The sequence below is a fragment of the Oikopleura dioica genome, chromosome 2 (genome assembly GCF_907165135.1).
Source record: "Oikopleura dioica chromosome 2, OKI2018_I68_1.0, whole genome shotgun sequence".
Classification (NCBI taxonomy): Eukaryota; Metazoa; Chordata; class Appendicularia; order Copelata; family Oikopleuridae; genus Oikopleura; species Oikopleura dioica.
In genome coordinates, this window is record NC_137292.1 from 12239996 (window position 1) to 12257730 (window position 17735).

Here is a 17735-nt window from a genome sequence, read left to right on the forward strand (position 1 = left end):
AAAAGCAATTATCGGACACGCTGTCTGATCAACCGTAATTTTTTTCTCCGCAATCATCTTCGAAACAAATTCATATTCCGGAAAATGAACTATGATCATGAGATCGAGAAATAACATATGACATGTAAATTTATTCGGGTGAAATAAATGGCGTAATTTCAATTCAATAATACATAAGGAAATTGTCCAAAATTAATTTGGATCGAACTGTCGCTGTTTGATAAATGTCTTGAACATCGTTTATTCGTTTTCGTAGGTCTATTCGTGTAATTGTTCCGTTTGATTTTGAAGTAGTTGCGCAAAAAGACCAGCTTTGTCGGCAATCAGGGCATCAGGCTTTTCAAACTGTTCGATGTGGCCGTGGTTCATCACCAGAACTCTGAAATCAACAGGGTCAAAGAATAATTTTGCAGCTATTTCTTACCGATCGTAGAAGGAAACGTTTGTGAGTCTATGTTGAATCGATAGTACTGTGCATCCCTTGAACTCGTTTTTAATTAACTGCTGAATTTTCAAGTCGGCTTCAGCGTCAACTGATGATGTGGCTTCATCAATGAGAATAAGTTTCTTCTTCGAAAGAAGTGCCCTAAAAATCGTTGACGCAAAGCTCAGAGGAATTAACCCACCTTGCGAAACACATGAGTTGTTTTTCCCCCTGTGACAGATTTCGCCCCTGCTCCTCAATAATTCCACCAAGACCCCCGATCCTGTCCACTCTGCCACGCAATCCCACTCTGTCCACAGCAGCATTTATTTCGTCAGTGGAAAACTTTTCTTCCGGGTCCAGGTTTTCGGATATGGTTCCATGGAAAAGGAATTCGTCTTGAGAAAGTGTCGTTACGTTTCTAAATAAGGTCAATGCTCTATTTAAGTAAAGTGAGACACCTTCTGAGTGAATGAACGTCAACGCTTTTCAGTACGACATCGTCGAGTCTAATCGTGCCTTGGAATTCCTCAAGCCTCAAGATTGTCTTGAAAATGCTCGACTTTCCTGAGCCAGTTCTCCCGACGATAGCCACGTGTTCTCCATTTTTGATTTGCAAAGAGAGCCCTTTCAATGCTTCTTCCGAGGCGCCGGGATACTGAAGATGGACCTTGTTTATCTGAAGATTTCCGCTTCTCGGCCAGTTCTTCACCACAGGCTGTGTTGGGCCTGCACCCTCCCCTAAACCCGTCATTAGAATTTCCAGGGCTTATTTTATCCAAAATGATACGATAAAATGTGAACTCAGGATTATTCAATCCTTTGGCAACATTTTTGACACTGAATATACCACAGAGAAGAATCTTTTTTTCAAATAATAGTCACTCCTTCTTTCACCCACAATGTCATCAAATATAATGAAGCTTGACAGTAGAATACTGATCACGTCAGAAGGATTGAAAATTATTCGAAAAAGAAAAATAGTCATAGCCTTCTCAAAGGCTATTAATAATTAAGAAAACATCATTATCTCATACTTTCAAGTTTTGAATATTCATCGATTCGTTCGACGGAGATGAATCCAAGTTCAGTGCTCAAGAAGTCCCTCATGAATGCGGAAATGACTCCAGTAAGAGGCAACGCATAGCTCAATGCCAAGCCGATAAGTGATGGATCTACAGTGGCGTATTCGTGCTGTGTAATTGCTAAAAGAATCTTTTAGTTTAATTAAAACATTAAGAATGTTGTTTTTACGATGCTTTGTCGTAATAAAGTATTCATAAAATCGAAAGAAGTTTTCGTCATTTAGCAAGAATGCTTTTAAGTTAGATAAAAGGTTTTTAATAAAACAGTATACCTATTAGCGTCACTACTCCTGTGACTGTCGCACCGATGCCAATTGTAAGCCGGTAGCTCAACCAGCTATTAGCGGCAAGCATTGAAAAGTTTACTCTTTGATTCGCTTCCAATAATTTAGCATTTTTCAGAATTTCCTGGTTCTGTTTTCGAAGAGCGCGAATCGTAGAAGCGCCAGTAATTGTTTCACTAGAATTAGGGACTTTTATTAGGGCAGAATTTAGTAGATCGCTACCTGAAATGCTGGTAGATCGGTGAAAGCGACGTAGCTGCTAGTCTCTTAAGATCTCTAGCTGTATGCCTGTAATAAAACTGCAAAGACGAGTAGAACGGCATGAGTGGAATAACGATGACGACGAACCAAGGTAGAGCGTAGGAAATAATGACGATAGTTCCCATTAGTTGGACACAATCGTTCATGAAAATATTGAGGATGAAAGGAAGTCCGTCGTCAGCTTCGTTTATGTCCGAGCTAATTTTCATTTACAATACACTGTAACTGTTTCCAAATAAAACCTTACCTAAAACGATTGATCAGTCGTCCAGGTGGCGTCTTATGAAACCAGCTTGGCAAAGTATTCAACACAGAGTCAAGGAGCTTCTCATGAAGCCGTTTTGAAGCGACAAGTCCTCCCTTTGCGAAAGAAAACGCGCGGATCAGAGTGATGACGGAATTGACAGCGCCGATTATGATGAAAACTTGAATGAAGGAGAGCTTCTTCGGCATCGGGATTAGTTGGTCTTCGCTAAACGCAGTTCTGGCTTTTTGAGAAGAGTAGTAAGAATCCGTCGTATTGTCGTTATCATGGTGAATCCAGTAAGTGAGGAAGAGATCGCTGAGATTCTTGGAAAGCTGCATGAGAACGACGAAGAAAACAATGGCGATGAAAAGTGGGTATCCCGTCGCTTTGATGTAAGCATTGTAAACGCCCGCTGAAACGGCTCCATCAGCTTTGTCTTCCGCCTGTTCTTCGTCTTTCTTTCCCTCGGTCGCGTGAAACTCTTCTTCGGGAACAACGCTGGCGAATTTAGAAACGCCAAGAATCTCGTTCGGGGTGCCGGATTCAACGAACTCCCCGTTCTCCATTTTGTACACAATTCTTGCATCTCGTAAAACAGGGTTCCAATTCTGGCTGAGCGCTGAGCGACATCTGAGCGTGAGCGAGCGATGAGCGAGCGAGCGATCGCTCACGCTCCGCTCACTCAACTGATTTTCATAGAGAACCGCTCAGTCGCTCGCTCGCTCAAGGTCAAAAAATATGATAGCTGAGCGAGGTTTGAGCGAGATCCGAGCGAGGCTGGAGCGATTTTGGAGCGAGGTTCGAGCGACGTTGGAGCGAGGTTCGAGCGACGTTGGAGCGAGGTTTGAGCGCCGCTCGAGCGAGGTCTGAGCGACGCTTGAGCGAGGTATATTACTCACTAGCCAATTCTCCGCGCTTATTGGCCAAGATCTAAAAACTCCTTGGCGGTTAGCGAATGAATGGGGAGGATTTTAAGCCACGGATTTATTAAAAAGAGAGAATTTTAAATAAATTCTGCGAATAATTTTAACATATTGTTGCCAGCAATATACGGTTGGCGTGTTAGGTCGTTGGGTTTTCCCCGCCGTCTACAACTATTGAGTTGGTAACAATAAAAAAATTATTTTCGCTGAAACCCACCGTCCTCAGCCCTACATTTTTTCAAAATTTAGGCTCTACTCAAAAATTGCTTTTGTTAGCTCACAATATCCAGGTGGCGTGTTAGGTTGTTGGGTTTTCCCCGCCGTCTACATCTGTTGAGTGAGTTAATATATAATATTTTTCGGTCAGCCTGATTTATCAATGATAAATTATCATTGATACCCAAGCCAACCCAATAATTTATTTTTTACGACAGCTTCCTTATTTCTTTTTCGATTATTACAGCGATTCAACAGGTTTCTTCAACAATTAGACTAACCTCAAAAATTGGTTATGTTAACTTTCAATATCCAGTTGGCGTGTTAGGTCGTTGGGTTTTCCCCGCCGTCTACAACTGTTGAGTAGGTTAACATAGAATATTTTACGGCTAGCCTGATTTTGATTGTAGAGGTATAAATTGTACCGTATACCAGGGAACCCCCCTTTAATTGTGGATAAAATGTACCCATCCTGCGCCCTTAATTTCGAATAAAGCTTACCCCCGATTTTTTTAATTTCGGAAAATGATGACGTGACAACGCGGTGATGTCGCGCGCTCGGAACCCTACCTTTCTAGATTTTGCTTAGCGGCAACCCCATTCGCTTGTTTAAAAACTACCTAATGAGTGTGCGTCATCTCCGCGTTGTCACGTCATCATTTTGCGAAATTAAGAGAATCGGGGGTAAGCTTTATTCGAAATTAAGGGCGCAGGATGGGTACGTTTTATCCACAATTAAAGGGAGGTCCTCTGGTAATCCAGGCTACTCCCGCATTTCCCAAAATCCCGCATTTCTCAAATCCTGAATTTCTCAGAATCCCGTATTTCTCAAATCGCCAAATCAGGAGTCCGCCGATTCAGGATTTCGGGAAATGCGGGATTTTTTTTTTCTTTTGAGTTAATTTTCATGCTTACCAAATTTAAAGGGGGGGGGGTCGTCAATATGGATTTTCAGTGGTGATCGAAATCACACTTATACAAATAGTGTGCATATGAATAATATATATTTGGAATCTACAGATTCTGGCGAGTCTATTGAGCCTAAAATCGTATGATGAAAATAAGTTTTAGGGGGTTAAATTGAGAAAATTGTTAAAAAATGAACGCTTTTGGTCGATTTTTGCGAAATGGCCCTAGTTTGACGGGATTTTTGACCGTTTTCTGGCCAAAATTTTTCTTGTTTTCGCCGATGAATTCTTTCAACCCTTTTCTTTTCCCCTAACAATTTGTTTTTCTTTATCCAATCAGGTTTTCCCGCTTTTTGCTCAAGAGAAACCCCGATATTGACGACCTCCCCTTAAATTTGTTTATCATATAACTTTATTTTCTTGGCTTCTCCATAGCCAATCCTGGCTTCACCAAATTCAATCCTGGCTTCAACAACTTCGATCTTAGCTTTACTGACGTCAATCCTGGTGGCTCGAACGTCAATCCTGGCATCTCCAGCGTCAATCCCGGCTTCTTTAAATCCGATCCGGCCGTCACTTTCTTCAATCGTTCCGGCTTCTCAGTTCTCTATTATCGCTTCTTGAATGTCGATAATGGCTTTTCGAAGATAAGATTATTGTTGAAAAATCCTTGATTGAAACTGATGAAGCCGGGATCGACATTGAAGTCGGGATTGACGTCAAAAAACCGGGATTGACATTGGAGAAGCCGTGATTGAAGTCGGTGAAGCTAGGACTGAAGATGTAGAAACCAGAATTGACGAAATACTCTGTATTAGAAAAACTGATTTTGAACTTTGATGACCTCTAGTGACCGGAAGATGAATTTTTTTCGAAATTTTGAGCCCGGAATTGAACTTTTGGGTACTTTTTTACTATTGTCACAAAGTTTTGTTCATAAAGGGATAGGAAATCGACCACTTATTTTTTTCAGCGGGTCAATCCTCATTGATATTATATCAATTATATTGGAGAAAACATGATTGAAGCCAGTATTGCCAATACAGTATTGGCAATACTGTATTGGGGTTGAAACTAGGATTGGCTTCCTCTTGGGCAAACGGCAACTTTGGCAAATGGAAACCAAACGGACTTGAAATTTTAGCTGAATCCTTCATTCCTCAAAATCCTGCTTTTCTCAATCCTCCGTTTCCAAAAAGCCTGAATCGGCAGAATTCTGAATTGGCGATTTGAGAAATGCGCGATTTTGGGAAATGCGGGAGCAGCCAGATTGGGCTATAAAAGAACTTCTATTGATGACCAGAAAAATGAAGTAAGGTACGCTAAGAACCTTCTCAGCGAACCGTACTGGAGAGGTCTATTTTGGCGAACCGTTCGTCAACCAAAATTTTCTTGCTTCGCTTGAGGAATATTGAAATGTTTTCGCCTTTGCTTCGCTTTCGCCTTGATTTTTGGCAAATTTGAATGCCTGGGGTAGACAAAATTTTCGCTCGAGCGTCGCTCAAATGTCGCTCAAATGTCGCTCAGATTTCGCTCAAACCTCGCTCAAATCTCGCTCAAACGTCGCTCGCTCAGTCGCTCCGCTCGCTCAGCCGATATTTGAAAAATCTCGCTCAGCCACTCGCTCGCTCAGCCCTCGCTCAAATGTCGCTCGCTCATCGCTCGCTCAAATTCAAAAATTTTTGGCCAAATTTGGAACCCTGTCGTAAAAACTCGATTTGGTGGCTGACCACTACACGTGTTGTGTCTCTCAACAGGCCCATCACTACGTTTTCGTAAATATGCGAAGCAACTCGGCGATCTAACGACGCAAAGATATCGTCAAGAAGATAAATATCCTTCTCCTAGAAAAACGGAATGAATCTCAACCCTTTCTAGGGCGCAAAGGCCCGACCGAGATTTGAACTCGGGATCTCCTGATTACTAGTCAGGCGCTTTAACCAACTAAGCCATCGGGCCTGTTTCTCAAGCTTTCAAAGGTCATTTTTAAAACAATGCAAGAGTGGAACTTAGGCTTTTCTAGTGTCATTTTCACAAAATTCGAAATCTTACTTTTATCAAAAAAGTGCTGAATATAAAAACCAAGTAAGAAAAGAGGAATCTCTTTGGGAAATTTTTATCAGCGCTAGAATTTTCGTTTTCATGCACGATTTATAAATTGCCTTTGTAGGCGCTGAAGACAGGCCCGATGGCTTAGTTGGTTAAAGCGCCTGACTAGTAATCAGGAGATCCCGAGTTCAAATCTCGGTCGGGCCTTTTGTTTTTCATACCTGATAGACTTGCCGGGCTAGATGAATTCTAGCCTTTTGTCCGCCCGAGATGGTTGTTCCTCTCTCACCAAGCCACGTGAGATCTCCAGCTGGCCATGACTCAATATCCGCGACCAAAGCTGTAGCTTCGATGATTTTTCGATACAATTCCGGATTGTAAGCTGAGCCAAAGACGATATTCTCACGTACTGTTCCATTGAAGATCCAGGCCTCTTGCGTCACAAGTCCCAACCCGTCGTGATTGTCATTCATAAGGAGAGAGCCGGACGTTCTATCGATTTCGCCAGCGATCGCTTGTAACAAACTGGATTTTCCGGAACCGACGTCGCCCGCGATTCCGACTAAATCTCCCTTTGCCACTTTGAAGTTGATGTTCTTCACTGTGGAAGGAGCGAGAATATTGGTAGAACTCGTGAAGGAAGCATTCGAAAGCTTGAAAATAAACGGCACTTCTGTGTTGTTGACAAGCCCATACATGGAAGGAGAATCGAGCAACGCACAGTCATCATCGGCGGTGGTCGGCTCGTACACTTGTTGGTAGTCGATGACTGTCAAGTCAAGCATCTTTTGAAGTCGTTTGAGTGACACGTAGCCTTCCATCGTCCCGTTGATTACCCAGGGGTAAGCATTCAGCGGGAATATTAACAAATTAATAAGCGACAAGCTTGTAAACACCTTTGCAGCAGTCAATGCTTCGCCAAAATACGAAAAAATCGTAAAAAGAATGATGGAAAGAATGACAGGAGTAGCTGCCCAAAAATAGACGCACGCAGCATCAAGGTACTTGATTTTCCCAAGATGTCCGATTTCTTCTTTCCTCAGCTTTTCGACTTTCTTCTTGAAGATTTTCTCCATCGCCGTCATTTTTATAAAACTGATTGAGTAGACGATGTCTGAAAGGAGTCGAATTCTAGCGTCCTTTGCGTTCATGAATTCTTTGTTGACTTTGCCGATGAATTTGCCCAGCCGATGATTGACGAAAATCATCACCAGTGAGAAACCAAGTCCAATGCTGAAAACGTAGCCGACCTGAAAGTACAACAATCCGAGCACGAGAATCACTTGAGCAGGAACGCACCAAATCTGATGCAAATTGACCACTGTGTTGGCCAATCTGTCGCAATCAGTTGACATCAAGTTGAGAATCTCCCCGATTGTTTTTCCTTCAAATTTGTGGCGAGCGACTAGAATTGTTTTTTCGTAAACACTCGTGACTAGCGCGCTTCGGAGGGATAGTTTCATGCGCTGGAGTTGATAATCAAGGTGTACGGAAAGCGTGCCCTCGAATAAAGTAAGAGCGATGAGAATGCCAGCGTATGTAAAGCCAGTTTCGGGGTCCTTGACATCCCCTTCCATGTACTCCAAAAGATAGGAAAGTGTCAGTGGCTTGGCAAAGTTGGAAAGCATCGTGGTGAATTGAAAGATTCCAAACATAGCGAATTTGAAGCCGTAAACTTTCGCGATTCTCTTCCAGAGTGATTTGATTTCGTCCATGTCGGATTCATCCAAACTCGTGCTGCTGGAAGAGCGGGTGTACAAGGGAACGGGCCGGACAAGTTCAGAAACGCCGAATAGGTTCGTTGTGTAAAGAACTTTCAGATTTCGTGGGAGAATCATTGCTTGTTCTACTGTATTGATTCCGAATCGAGCTCCCTGGCGGAGCATTTTCATCGGCCAAGAGAGCGTCATTTGCGTCCAAAGAGTGTTTCCGACTTCGGGAGAGACTGTGGCGCGGCCACTTCTTCTGTAACTAGCGGTAAGAGATTCTCCAAGAAGAAGGGATCGATCTGCAAAGGATCCTTCTTCCTCACTTCCTTCTGTTGAAGATCTTCCGTCGCGGCGAATCGCGCGCTGGTACTGATGCGGAAGACGCTGGAAGTCGGGCGAGTGGGGGCATAAATGGGCGATGAGGTAAATTAGCTTCAGACATAAAATGGAAATCCAAACGCCGTTGTCGATCACGGATCTTTGGTAATGAATGTTCGACTTGATGGACTGGGCTAAAAATGATAATTCAAGGGGGTAGATTTAATAGAAAACTTACCATAATAAGGAATGGTTAGAAACCAAGACATGAGCATCCAGCTTGGGCCATGTTTGAAAAAGAGCTTGTAGGGAACCATGAAAGCATAAAGATAGAAAAGATGAAGAACTTCTGCGATGATCCAGAACAGGTAGGTAACAAGAAGGGCGGGATAAGGTGGAGCATAAAGACTGTCAAATGGCAAGTAAAGCGAAACAAGGTGAACTATCAGAAGAAGGCTGATCAAGAAGTTGACGGTGATTTTTATCCAAATCTGCCAGGGAAACTCGGGAAGGCGAATGTTTGGTGACGGTTTGGCGAGAAAATAGGCACTAACAAGGGCGAAAACGGCCGCTGGGATGAGACCAAAAAGGGTCAGCCCGAAGCAGTTTCCGAAATCTTCGTCTTTTTCATGCCAAACTTCAAGGGAACTCTCATTACAGACGACCTAAAAGAAAGAAATTTAACATCCTAAGCAACCAAGATAACCCTTTCACCTTTACAACGACCGGCCAAGAATCCCAAATAGAATTTTGATAATTGAAACTTTTCTCGGCATCATTTTGGGTTGAAGAAATTTTGACATTTTCATTAAAAGTCGGCGAAAAACGCAGTTTACTTGTCATTTCTTCTTTTTTCTTTGGATTCTCTCTAGCTGTCGGTCATTTTCTTTGTGTCTGCGTCAGTTTGTCTCGATTATCGAAAGAGTAGAGTTATTGATTTCGCAGCGAGACTCTTCCGAAGAAAAATGATGAAAAAAACAGAAAGGGCGCGCTGTGCTGATTGGTCGAGCGGCGATGAGTGAAAAAAGCTTGCAACGTCCGGGAATCGAACCCGGGCCTCCCGCGTGGCAGGCGAGAATTCTACCACTGAACCAACGTTGCTTGGAGAACGATATTCACCTTTAATTACATAAAGTGCTCATCAGATAGTTTTTGTTTGTTTCTATTGATTGCTATTTAGGTGATCTCTTCATGTCGACTGATGTCGACGGAGACAACAGTTTCACCTTTGGCAACGCGAGTCCGGTCGACAGAAAACTTCACCGGCCACTGTAATTTCTACATTTTACATATGCATTTGCCTGCTTTGGTGGCAAGATGGTTGCATTTCAGGGGTAGATACGAGTGCTGATAAGAATTAAAAAGTAGATCTAGTTGACCGAAACAGCTGCTACTGGCAGTAGTCAACTTTGGTATAAATACTCGGTTGCATGCATGTAGCTTATTTTATACCTTACAAATTCAAATGAAGATTCGTTGACTATTTTTAAGCTTTCAACCTTTAAGGTAATACCTTTTATGAAATGAAGTCCTTTTCCTCTAGTTTTTTCTCGAAGAATGATCGAATAATTATCTTAAAAATGAATCTACATATTTTGCTTCTGCTCTTATGAGGAAGGTTGTATGAATAAACTGGAACGTACAGTTAATTATGGAATTTTTGGACATTTTTGTTGAGGAAAATCTCCATCATCCTCTGTTTCATTCTTTTTCTAAAGACAAAAAAAGTTCCAGGGGTACGAGATAAACCTTCAATCTTTTCTTTCTCAAAGAAAAAATAAGATTTTTGAGAAGAGAAAACGTCATATCTAGCAAAAAACAGAAAATTCAAAATTTTGGCGCAGAAAATGTCCAAAAATTTGACACAGGCACTTTTGAAAAGTGTCCCAAGAAATCCCCTTAAAATTGCAAAAATGTCCAAAAATTTTATGTCCAAAAATTCCATAAAAAACTGTATTTCATTAAAGTAACTACCAAAAGTTCCATCTTGATAGCAGTTGTTAAAATTCTTCTCAGAAACGAGTGAGTCTTTGTTGATTTCCTTCAGATCAGATTATGTCTTTTTTCATAACCAGTAACGCACAGAGTTGCAAATTTGGCTTTATTTTCGCTGAGCTGAGCTGAGCTGAGTGAGAAATTCTCTGAGCTGAGCTGAGCTGAGCTGGCCTATTTCGGAGCTCACTGAGCTGAGCTGGCCATTTTCAGAGGTCATTGAGCTGAGCTGAGCTGAGCAGACCTTTTGTTAAGGTAGTTGAGCTGAGCTGAGCTGAGCAGACCCTAATTAGAGCTGAGCTGAGTGAGCTGATTTGAGCTATTTTTTACTGTTTTTTAGTAGTGAAATTGTGTTAAAATTATTGAGCTGAGCTGAGCTGAGCTGAATGATACTTGTCTGAGCTGAGCAGAACAGATCATGTTCGAGAATAATTGAGCTGAGCTGAGTGATTATTGTCTGAGCTGAGTTGAGCTGAGCAGATAAATTCATTTTCGAAAATCAGTGAGCTGAGCGACTGCTCAGCTCACTCAGCCAGCTCAGCTCACTCAGCTCAGCAAATTTGCAACTCTGGTAACGCATGGTAAATTCAGTACTTCTGGTCAGCTTGAACAGGTTTAAACGACGGATTTTCGACGTCATTTTCCGAAATCCGCGGCATAATCAAAGCGCTAATCCATTTTTACGCAAGCCGCTCCGAAATGTACATTTCCGACCTTTTATACAAATCTGCGCAATTTCGCGAAAGTTCGGTAGTTTATTTTGCTCTAAAATAGAAAACCTCTTCGCACCTGGTACGAGTTATAGCCGTAAACAAGTATGATCGGCGATTTAATATTCCCGATAATCTGTTGTCGTAAACGTGCTCGCGGTTAATACCAAAACTGCTACAACTCCTATATAAACCGCGCAGGATCTGGAAAAAAATCACTCGAGATAATTTGAGCGTCAGGGATAGAACATCGCTAACCCAAGAAAATCGTCAAAAATGAAACTTTACGGAGCTCTCATCGCTTTTGCTGCTGCTCAGGTAACCAAAATGAAACAATTGACTCGATTTTGAATGAAAATGATGAAACCGGCGATGAAAATAAAGCATCAAATTGAACTTTCTTCAAAAGTCTAATTCCTAGTACGATACCTACTCCATGTTCGACCCTTCAACATCCGAGGAAATTTCGGCGGAACGATCAAGGAGATCAGGGGATCATGCATGCTCTGCAACGTTGAAGGAGCCACTGGAGGTGAAGCCTACGAAAAGTGCCTTGCTCAAGCCAAGTTCGTTCGATGCAGAGATGACCACGCCAATCCAGAAGACACTCACGAGCCCAACGTTTGCATGGTGGAGGAGCGACGCAATAACGGACGAACTCAGCTCAACATTCGATGCCAAGAAAAACAAGCTTGCAAAAGAGACGTGGAGCAGAACAAAGGACAGTGCAAAGTTCCAGGAGCTAAAGATCGTAAGTTTCAATTTCATATGCAATATTCTTAAATTTTTCCAAGGAAATGGCATCGAAAAGGCCTCGACCTGCCGAAAATGCCATGCTTACGGTAAGATGGCTCTTCGAACAATCCAGCAGGGCAAAAGGAACGACCTCAGATACTCGCGTTGGTTCCAGTGAAAATTTCCTGTCTTTTGATCGTTTTCTCTCACCTTCTCTGCAAATAAATTCTCCTCATAAATAACAACATTGCTTGAAATTTGGTTCAATGTCTGTAAGACAGTATTCATTGTGAAGAAATTGTGATTTAAAACGTCTAGAAAAAATGCGCATAAAAAATTTCAATTTTTTGCCATTTTTCGAGAACTTCATTTTCTTAGAAAAAAGACGGTATTTATAATCGTCAGTTGACGAAAGAAAAGAGATGGCGCAGGAACTGTACGGGTTAATGGAGAAATACTTTGACGATGTATGTATTCGTTATTCGTTACAGATAGTTTTTAGAATTATGGACACCTCGTGATGGGGCGACTTATGTTAACGAATCAAATAATATTATTTCTTAGCATTTGGATCTCAAGCTTAGGACTGACAAGTACGTTTACGAGCATGCTCAACTTGCTCTCCTCTATCTGAAGCTCTGTCGCGAGAATATGTGCACGGATGTGAATGAAATGACCGATTTGGACTTCGAGCGGGAACAGTTGTTGTGCCACTATGAGGAAGCAATCAAGAAGGGAGTGGAAGAAATTGTCTTCTCGAAAGAGAAGACTATTACTCTTCTCATCAAGCTGGTAAAGGCGCATAAGAAAAGCGGTATTGAGGAATTTTTAGAGGAAGCACTTTGTCTCAATCTGCAATAATCTCCACGAGATCTGCGAAGAAATCATGAAAGAGATTGAGGGAAAAGTTTTCGACAAGAAGGAATGTCTGGAGAAAGAAGTGTTTGTTTAGGAAGGATACTAAGAATGATTACCGAATTATTATAAATCGGATTTCTACCTTTTCAGAATGGCATCTGAGGATGAGAAACGAGCGATTGTTCGACGACTAGCGAGAAAGACTATCCAGCTAGTGAAGATGACCTTGAATGTACTCGATTGTTCGATCTGGCGAGGCAACCAGCCGATCGAGAGGTTCCAAAGTTCCTCTCTCTACATTCGCCTCGGGAACCAGTTGACTATCTTCGACAGCGTCCTCGATGCAGCGCTTGTGGAAATGGAGGTAGAACAAGATCAACGATCTGTAAGTCCTTCCAAAGAATTCGTTTTGTGAAATATATTTTTAGCGACATTTTCTCGGCGCTGTCTGCCGACGAATCTTCTGTGAATGCATGGGTATTACCGCCAAACTCTTGCAAATCGCGCCCGCTGAAGTCTTTCGACGAGCCGACTAATATTAGAACCGAACGAAAAAAGTATTTATGAATTTGAACTGCCATTTATCGCCAATAAACTTCAAAAGTATATAAAATATGTCGATCTTTATTTGTACTGCCTTGAACATCTGAGCTTTTTTCTTTTCGGTATGACGCTTACTCAATGTTCTACCCTTCAACGTCGGACTACGAGTACGACAATTACAACCCGAACTTTGAGGAAACTCAAAGCCTAACCCGAGCATCGACCCGAACTGCGAGGATGATGAATGCTCTGTAACGTAGAAAGAGAGACTGAAGGCAAAGCATACACAAAGTGCCCTGCTCAAGTTTGCGTTTTTCAATTTCGCAAAAATAGAAGATTTTTAATTAGAACAAGCAACAATTTTTAAACCTTATTTTCTATAGTAAAAAAAAACGATTTCATTTGTCTTTGTATTAAAAGTTTATTGCACCGAAGTTATTGTATTTATTCTGATAAATTTCATGGTCAGAACATATTCGCCTTGAATTTAAGGTTTTGAAAATGTCGTCATAAGTCTGGAAAATCTTTCTTTGGCAAAAGGGATAAATGATTATAATTTTTGAATACTGTCCACTATTTAAATGGCTTACAGTCAAATGATTGCATTTAAACTTTTAAAAAATGAATTACAAGGTATTCGGAAGAAAGTTGCTACAGAAAAGGATTAGCGATTCATAAGGCACTTGGGGAGCAAAAATGAGAGGTAAGAAAGAGTTGTCACAGAATGAAAAATATCAAAATAAAAACCCGAAAAAGTCTCAACGACTAATTCGGTAAAGCATTTATCAGGATTTCTTTCCAGGCTTCCAGTTCGTAAACTTGCGTCGGAGGAAAATGTAGAATACTTTTTTAAGAGTTCCCGGATTAAAAAATTCCTGATTATTGATGATCTTGATTGAAATCTCTGTTTGGCAAATTGCGTCAATTTATGTGAAAAATAAATCTCGGAACTCGACCTAAAACAAGCATGAGCGCTGACATCAGGACGTCCAGGTTTTGCATCAAGAGCCACATGAAGTCTTTGACATCAGTGTACCAGGCGTTGTATTTGTTCTTATACGCAGCCTTGCCATAACTCTTTTTATATCCCTAAAAACTCGTAAGAAGAAACGCCTCTAAAAATACTCAAGTATAAAGAAAGATATCGACTGATAATATGATTGCTCTACCTTCGAACCCATCTCGATTATCAGCCAATTCTAAAATGAGAAATTAAGACGCCTGTTTTTTGATATTTTTTATGAATTGTGAACATAGTTTTCGAAAAATAAAAGTAAAAGAATGGTCGAAAACAAGCAATTTTCTGAGAGGCTGGAGCACAGCTCAGCAGTGCCCAGAAAGTTTTATCAAAACGGTGAAAGCATTTTCATAAAAAGCAAACTTAAAGTTTTACGTTTCAGTTATGAGTGATAATATGTTATTATATAATAAGCGGTTTTTGGATAAATGGAAAAAGGAAGGATGAACCTTTCGTCATCCGCGATTTTTTTAAATCTTTATTTTGCTCTACTACAAACGAACATCACACAGAGAGAGAAAGTAAGAAATTCAAGAGCTGGGAATTCATATTCGGAGGGAGGAGAATATAACGCAAAGCAGCTGGATTGGAAAAACGAGGAGTTCTAGCTCTTGGAATCAAAATGAGCTAGGGATAATTGATTCTCTTCGTCCTGTTTTGCGACAATCAGTGAATTCATGATTTTTGTTTTTCCAAATAGTTTTTTTTTTATAAGAAAACGGATAAGGCATAAAATGGGAAAAACACACCTTTGAAGTAATTTACAGAGAGTGAAATGCCAGAACGAGCGAAGAAGCAGGTGGGCCAAATTTTCTACCAGTGAAAGAAAGGGTTGAATTTCGACCCCTTTTCTGGTTGAATAATGGCAAGTTTTTTAGAAGAGTACAAGAAGATCTTTTTTTTTTGCAGTAGAAGAAAATTCGGTGAAAACCAAAAATAGTAAAATGAAAAAAGCAAGAAGCTGTTGGGTTTAAAATTGAACTTGAGAAAAGTTTCAGCTTTTCAAAAAAGAAAAATCAGTCAGGCTGAGGAAAGGGAAGCTTGGAGTCCAGATTCGACCGGAGCCATGCAGGTTGGGCAGGTGAAAGATCTGAATAGCGGGGTTACGAGATGGAAAAAGGGTCGACAGCTACCGGATCAACCAATCGTCGACGCATTTGGCGTGGTAGAAGTGAACGCAGGGCAAGTAGCGGATGGGCACGCCTTCTTCAAAGTCTTCAAAGCAAATCGCGCACTCTTCCGATCCTTTTTCTTCTTTTGTCCACTTTGTGATCTACGCAAATTTAGATTCTAAGACACCTGGATGCAACTTACGGGTAGATATTGAATCATTCCGAGTCGTTGAGCAACGGCAATTTGTTCTCCTTCCGAAAGATTGCTCACCATCACATTCGCGCCTAAAATTTTAATGACAAATTGATTTGACCTTTTTTCTAACCAAAGTGAAAGTACTGCGTCGCGTCTGGCACTACAGGCGGTTCCCTGGCATACTGTTGCTGGCGTCTACGATTACGCCAGCCTCTTTGCCTTCTCTGTCGATTTCCTCCCTGTCGCGAGCTTCTCTGTTGTGCATTCTCTTGTTGTGCTGGAACCGGTGCGTCGCCTAAGTTTTCGCTATCTATTAGACTTTCATCGTCGGAGGCTTCCGATCGTAAACAGTTTCCCATTTTTATCCGTTTTTTTCAAGTCCGTGTCTCTTTTTTCTGAAAAAAGGCTGTTATTTGCGATGAAAAATGAAAGAAGCGAGAAGTGAAGGACAGTCATGTGGGCAGAATGTCTGATTGGGAATTATTCACGTGAGCGACGCTACTTGCAGGTGACATACAGACACATGCAAAAGTTTTACAGGGCAAGAGAAGAGATTAATCGAGACTTTAGTTAAAAATAACAATAATACTGTAATTCAACAGATTTTAACTGACCCAATTATCTGACTGCTCGTTTGCTTATTGTCAATTATTACGGTGTCAATAGTAATGTCTACTGTCTACGCTAACTGTCGCCATTATCTACAAATAGTGGCAAAAATAACAATTCAAAGATCTCTCTTGGCAATCTTCTGTTCCTTCTGAACAAGGAAAAAGACAGAATCAATTCTGATTATTGATTCTGTGTGAAAAGCGGCTCCTGGCTAAAAAGGGAGGGATTCTCTGGGCACAAGCGTCGGGGAGAATAATCTCTTCTGGCATCTGCCTCATCAGCTGTCGGCGACCCAAAAATGAATGCTTCTGTGGGTAGCCTCCTAGGGCGCAACTTGAATTTGGAAGAAGAAAAGAATTGGATTCGCAATAAAAAGAAAGAAAAGGAATTATCTTTTAATGAAAATTGCGAACGGTGGAAAAAACGCATTACGGCCCTTTCAATTGAAGTTCAAACACCGTTCTCTCGTAAAAAATGAAGAAAAAATGGACTCTATCGAACTCATTATTTGATGATTCTCGTGACCTCATCGCGTGAATGATTGTTGAAACAAAATAACAAAATGTAGAAAAATAAACTAACACGACCTTGAAATGAAAAAGAAAAGGTATTGTAACAGACGCGCTTCTGGCAGATCTAATTTGAGAAGATAAACCCTCTTAACCAAGGCGTGTTGTTTCGGGTCCAATTGGGGTTAAACCTTCTGATTAGAGGTCATCCTGTTCGCTCTACTGGGCTAACAGTGGCTTACAGTAATCGCAGGGCTTGGCAGAATGTAAAGAAGGGGAACTATCTCTGGATCTCCCGGAGAGGGGCTTTTGAACTTTTTCTCTAGGCTTTGGAGAGATCCCCTGGAAGAGCGCTTTTAGATTGAGTCGTAAAAAGCCGCTCTCTGAAAGGCAATCTTCAGCTGGAAACTCCCGCTCCAGACAATTTAGCCTATTTAGCCACCCTTTTTCCTGCCATAAAATGTCTCAATCATCTTGTAATGAAGTTGACTCAAATAGTTATACTGTCTGCTCGACAAAAAGACAGGTCTTGAACTAATAACATTAGTTCGAAAAGCGTAAAAACCAGGATGATCTTCTACATCGACAATTGTTAAAAATTTCCTTCTTTTTTTTTGCTCCTTGTCCCTTGAGAGGGCGAAAAAAGTATAGATCGAACCACCTAAGATGGGAGATAGACACGTGCCCTGTTGGCAACAGGCCAAAAGCAACTTTGACTTCAATAGGATCATCATCCCTTCCATAAATTATACACAAAGATATGTCTTGTTCTAAACAAAAATATATAGACACAGTGGCAGTAAATAAAGGGAATCGATTAAATTATATTTGAAATCTTGACACTTGTAATTTCCGCTGAAAATGAACTTTTCTTCTACCCTGGTTCACACCAAACTCGTGAAAAAACACGCCTTTGTCAAGACTGCACACGATTTTAGCAAATTCAAGCGCTAGAAATTTGATTTACGGGCACCTTTTACCAGTAATAATTCTTGGTTTTTCGATAAAAATTGAAGAATAAAGTTG

General features: G+C 41.1%; 4 protein-coding genes and 3 non-coding genes across 7 annotated transcripts; 3 read left to right on the forward strand and 4 right to left on the reverse strand.

Moving 5' to 3' along the window:
• Positions 1-111: 111 nt before the first annotated feature.
• LOC145700745 (ATP-binding cassette sub-family C member 10-like) lies at positions 112-9404 on the reverse strand. Its single transcript, XM_081778070.1, has 12 exons — positions 9139-9404; positions 8663-9089; positions 6619-8618; positions 6052-6192; positions 2302-2888; positions 2016-2252; positions 1782-1969; positions 1462-1629; positions 886-1165; positions 627-845; positions 425-586; positions 112-379 (listed from the first exon to the last, which is right to left on the reverse strand). The coding sequence occupies exons 1-12, from the start codon at positions 9265-9267 to the stop codon at positions 259-261; spliced, it is 4659 nt and encodes a 1552-aa protein (XP_081634196.1). The 5' UTR covers positions 9268-9404; the 3' UTR covers positions 112-258.
• TRNAT-AGU (transfer RNA threonine (anticodon AGU)) lies at positions 6234-6307 on the reverse strand. The gene has a single exon. It is a non-coding gene; the product is annotated as a tRNA-Thr (tRNA).
• On the forward strand, positions 6531-6604 carry TRNAT-AGU (transfer RNA threonine (anticodon AGU)). Its single transcript has one exon. It is a non-coding gene; the product is annotated as a tRNA-Thr (tRNA).
• A 50-nt stretch (positions 9405-9454) lies between the features above and the next one.
• Positions 9455-9525, reverse strand: TRNAG-GCC (transfer RNA glycine (anticodon GCC)). The gene has a single exon. It is a non-coding gene; the product is annotated as a tRNA-Gly (tRNA).
• Positions 9526-11585: 2060 nt separating this feature from the next.
• Positions 11586-12100, forward strand: LOC145697093 (uncharacterized). The gene is made up of 2 exons (XM_081774245.1): positions 11586-11877; positions 11921-12100. The coding sequence occupies exons 1-2, from the start codon at positions 11628-11630 to the stop codon at positions 12037-12039; spliced, it is 369 nt and encodes a 122-aa protein (XP_081630371.1). The 5' UTR covers positions 11586-11627; the 3' UTR covers positions 12040-12100.
• Positions 12101-12277: 177 nt separating this feature from the next.
• LOC145697092 (uncharacterized) lies at positions 12278-13332 on the forward strand. Its single transcript, XM_081774244.1, has 4 exons — positions 12278-12328; positions 12426-12653; positions 12694-13104; positions 13148-13332. The coding sequence occupies exons 1-3, from the start codon at positions 12284-12286 to the stop codon at positions 12811-12813; spliced, it is 393 nt and encodes a 130-aa protein (XP_081630370.1). The 5' UTR covers positions 12278-12283; the 3' UTR covers positions 12814-13104; positions 13148-13332.
• Positions 13333-13669: 337 nt separating this feature from the next.
• Positions 13670-15986, reverse strand: LOC145699191 (RING finger protein 11-like). Its single transcript, XM_081776455.1, has 6 exons — positions 15719-15986; positions 15595-15677; positions 15414-15553; positions 14432-15370; positions 14219-14351; positions 13670-14106 (listed from the first exon to the last, which is right to left on the reverse strand). The coding sequence occupies exons 1-4, from the start codon at positions 15945-15947 to the stop codon at positions 15301-15303; spliced, it is 522 nt and encodes a 173-aa protein (XP_081632581.1). The 5' UTR covers positions 15948-15986; the 3' UTR covers positions 13670-14106; positions 14219-14351; positions 14432-15300.
• Positions 15987-17735: the final 1749 nt, after the last annotated feature.

Excerpts from the sequence above, each read along its gene's own strand:
- LOC145700745 (XM_081778070.1), bottom strand. The coding sequence starts at position 9,267 with ATGACAAGTAAACTGCGTTTTTCGCCGACTTTTAATGAAAATGTCAAA. Across the intron at positions 1,630-1,781 it reads AGGAGTAGTGACGCTAATAG|CAATTACACAGCACGAATAC; the intron begins GTATACTGTTTT and ends AGATTCTTTTAG. Across the intron at positions 587-626 it reads CAACTCATGTGTTTCGCAAG|GGCACTTCTTTCGAAGAAGA; the intron begins GTGGGTTAATTC and ends AACGATTTTTAG.
- LOC145697093 (XM_081774245.1), top strand. The coding sequence starts at position 11,628 with ATGCTCTGCAACGTTGAAGGAGCCACTGGAGGTGAAGCCTACGAAAAG. Across the intron at positions 11,878-11,920 it reads AGTTCCAGGAGCTAAAGATC|GAAATGGCATCGAAAAGGCC; the intron begins GTAAGTTTCAAT and ends AATTTTTCCAAG.
- LOC145697092 (XM_081774244.1), top strand. The coding sequence starts at position 12,284 with ATGGCGCAGGAACTGTACGGGTTAATGGAGAAATACTTTGACGAT. Across the intron at positions 12,329-12,425 it reads TGGAGAAATACTTTGACGAT|CATTTGGATCTCAAGCTTAG; the intron begins GTATGTATTCGT and ends ATTATTTCTTAG. Across the intron at positions 12,654-12,693 it reads TTACTCTTCTCATCAAGCTG|AGGAAGCACTTTGTCTCAAT; the intron begins GTAAAGGCGCAT and ends AGGAATTTTTAG.
- LOC145699191 (XM_081776455.1), bottom strand. The coding sequence starts at position 15,947 with ATGGGAAACTGTTTACGATCGGAAGCCTCCGACGATGAAAGTCTAATA. Across the intron at positions 15,678-15,718 it reads GACGCAGTACTTTCACTTTG|GCGCGAATGTGATGGTGAGC; the intron begins GTTAGAAAAAAG and ends TTAAAATTTTAG. Across the intron at positions 15,371-15,413 it reads GTCGACGATTGGTTGATCCG|ATCTTTCACCTGCCCAACCT; the intron begins GTAGCTGTCGAC and ends CCCGCTATTCAG.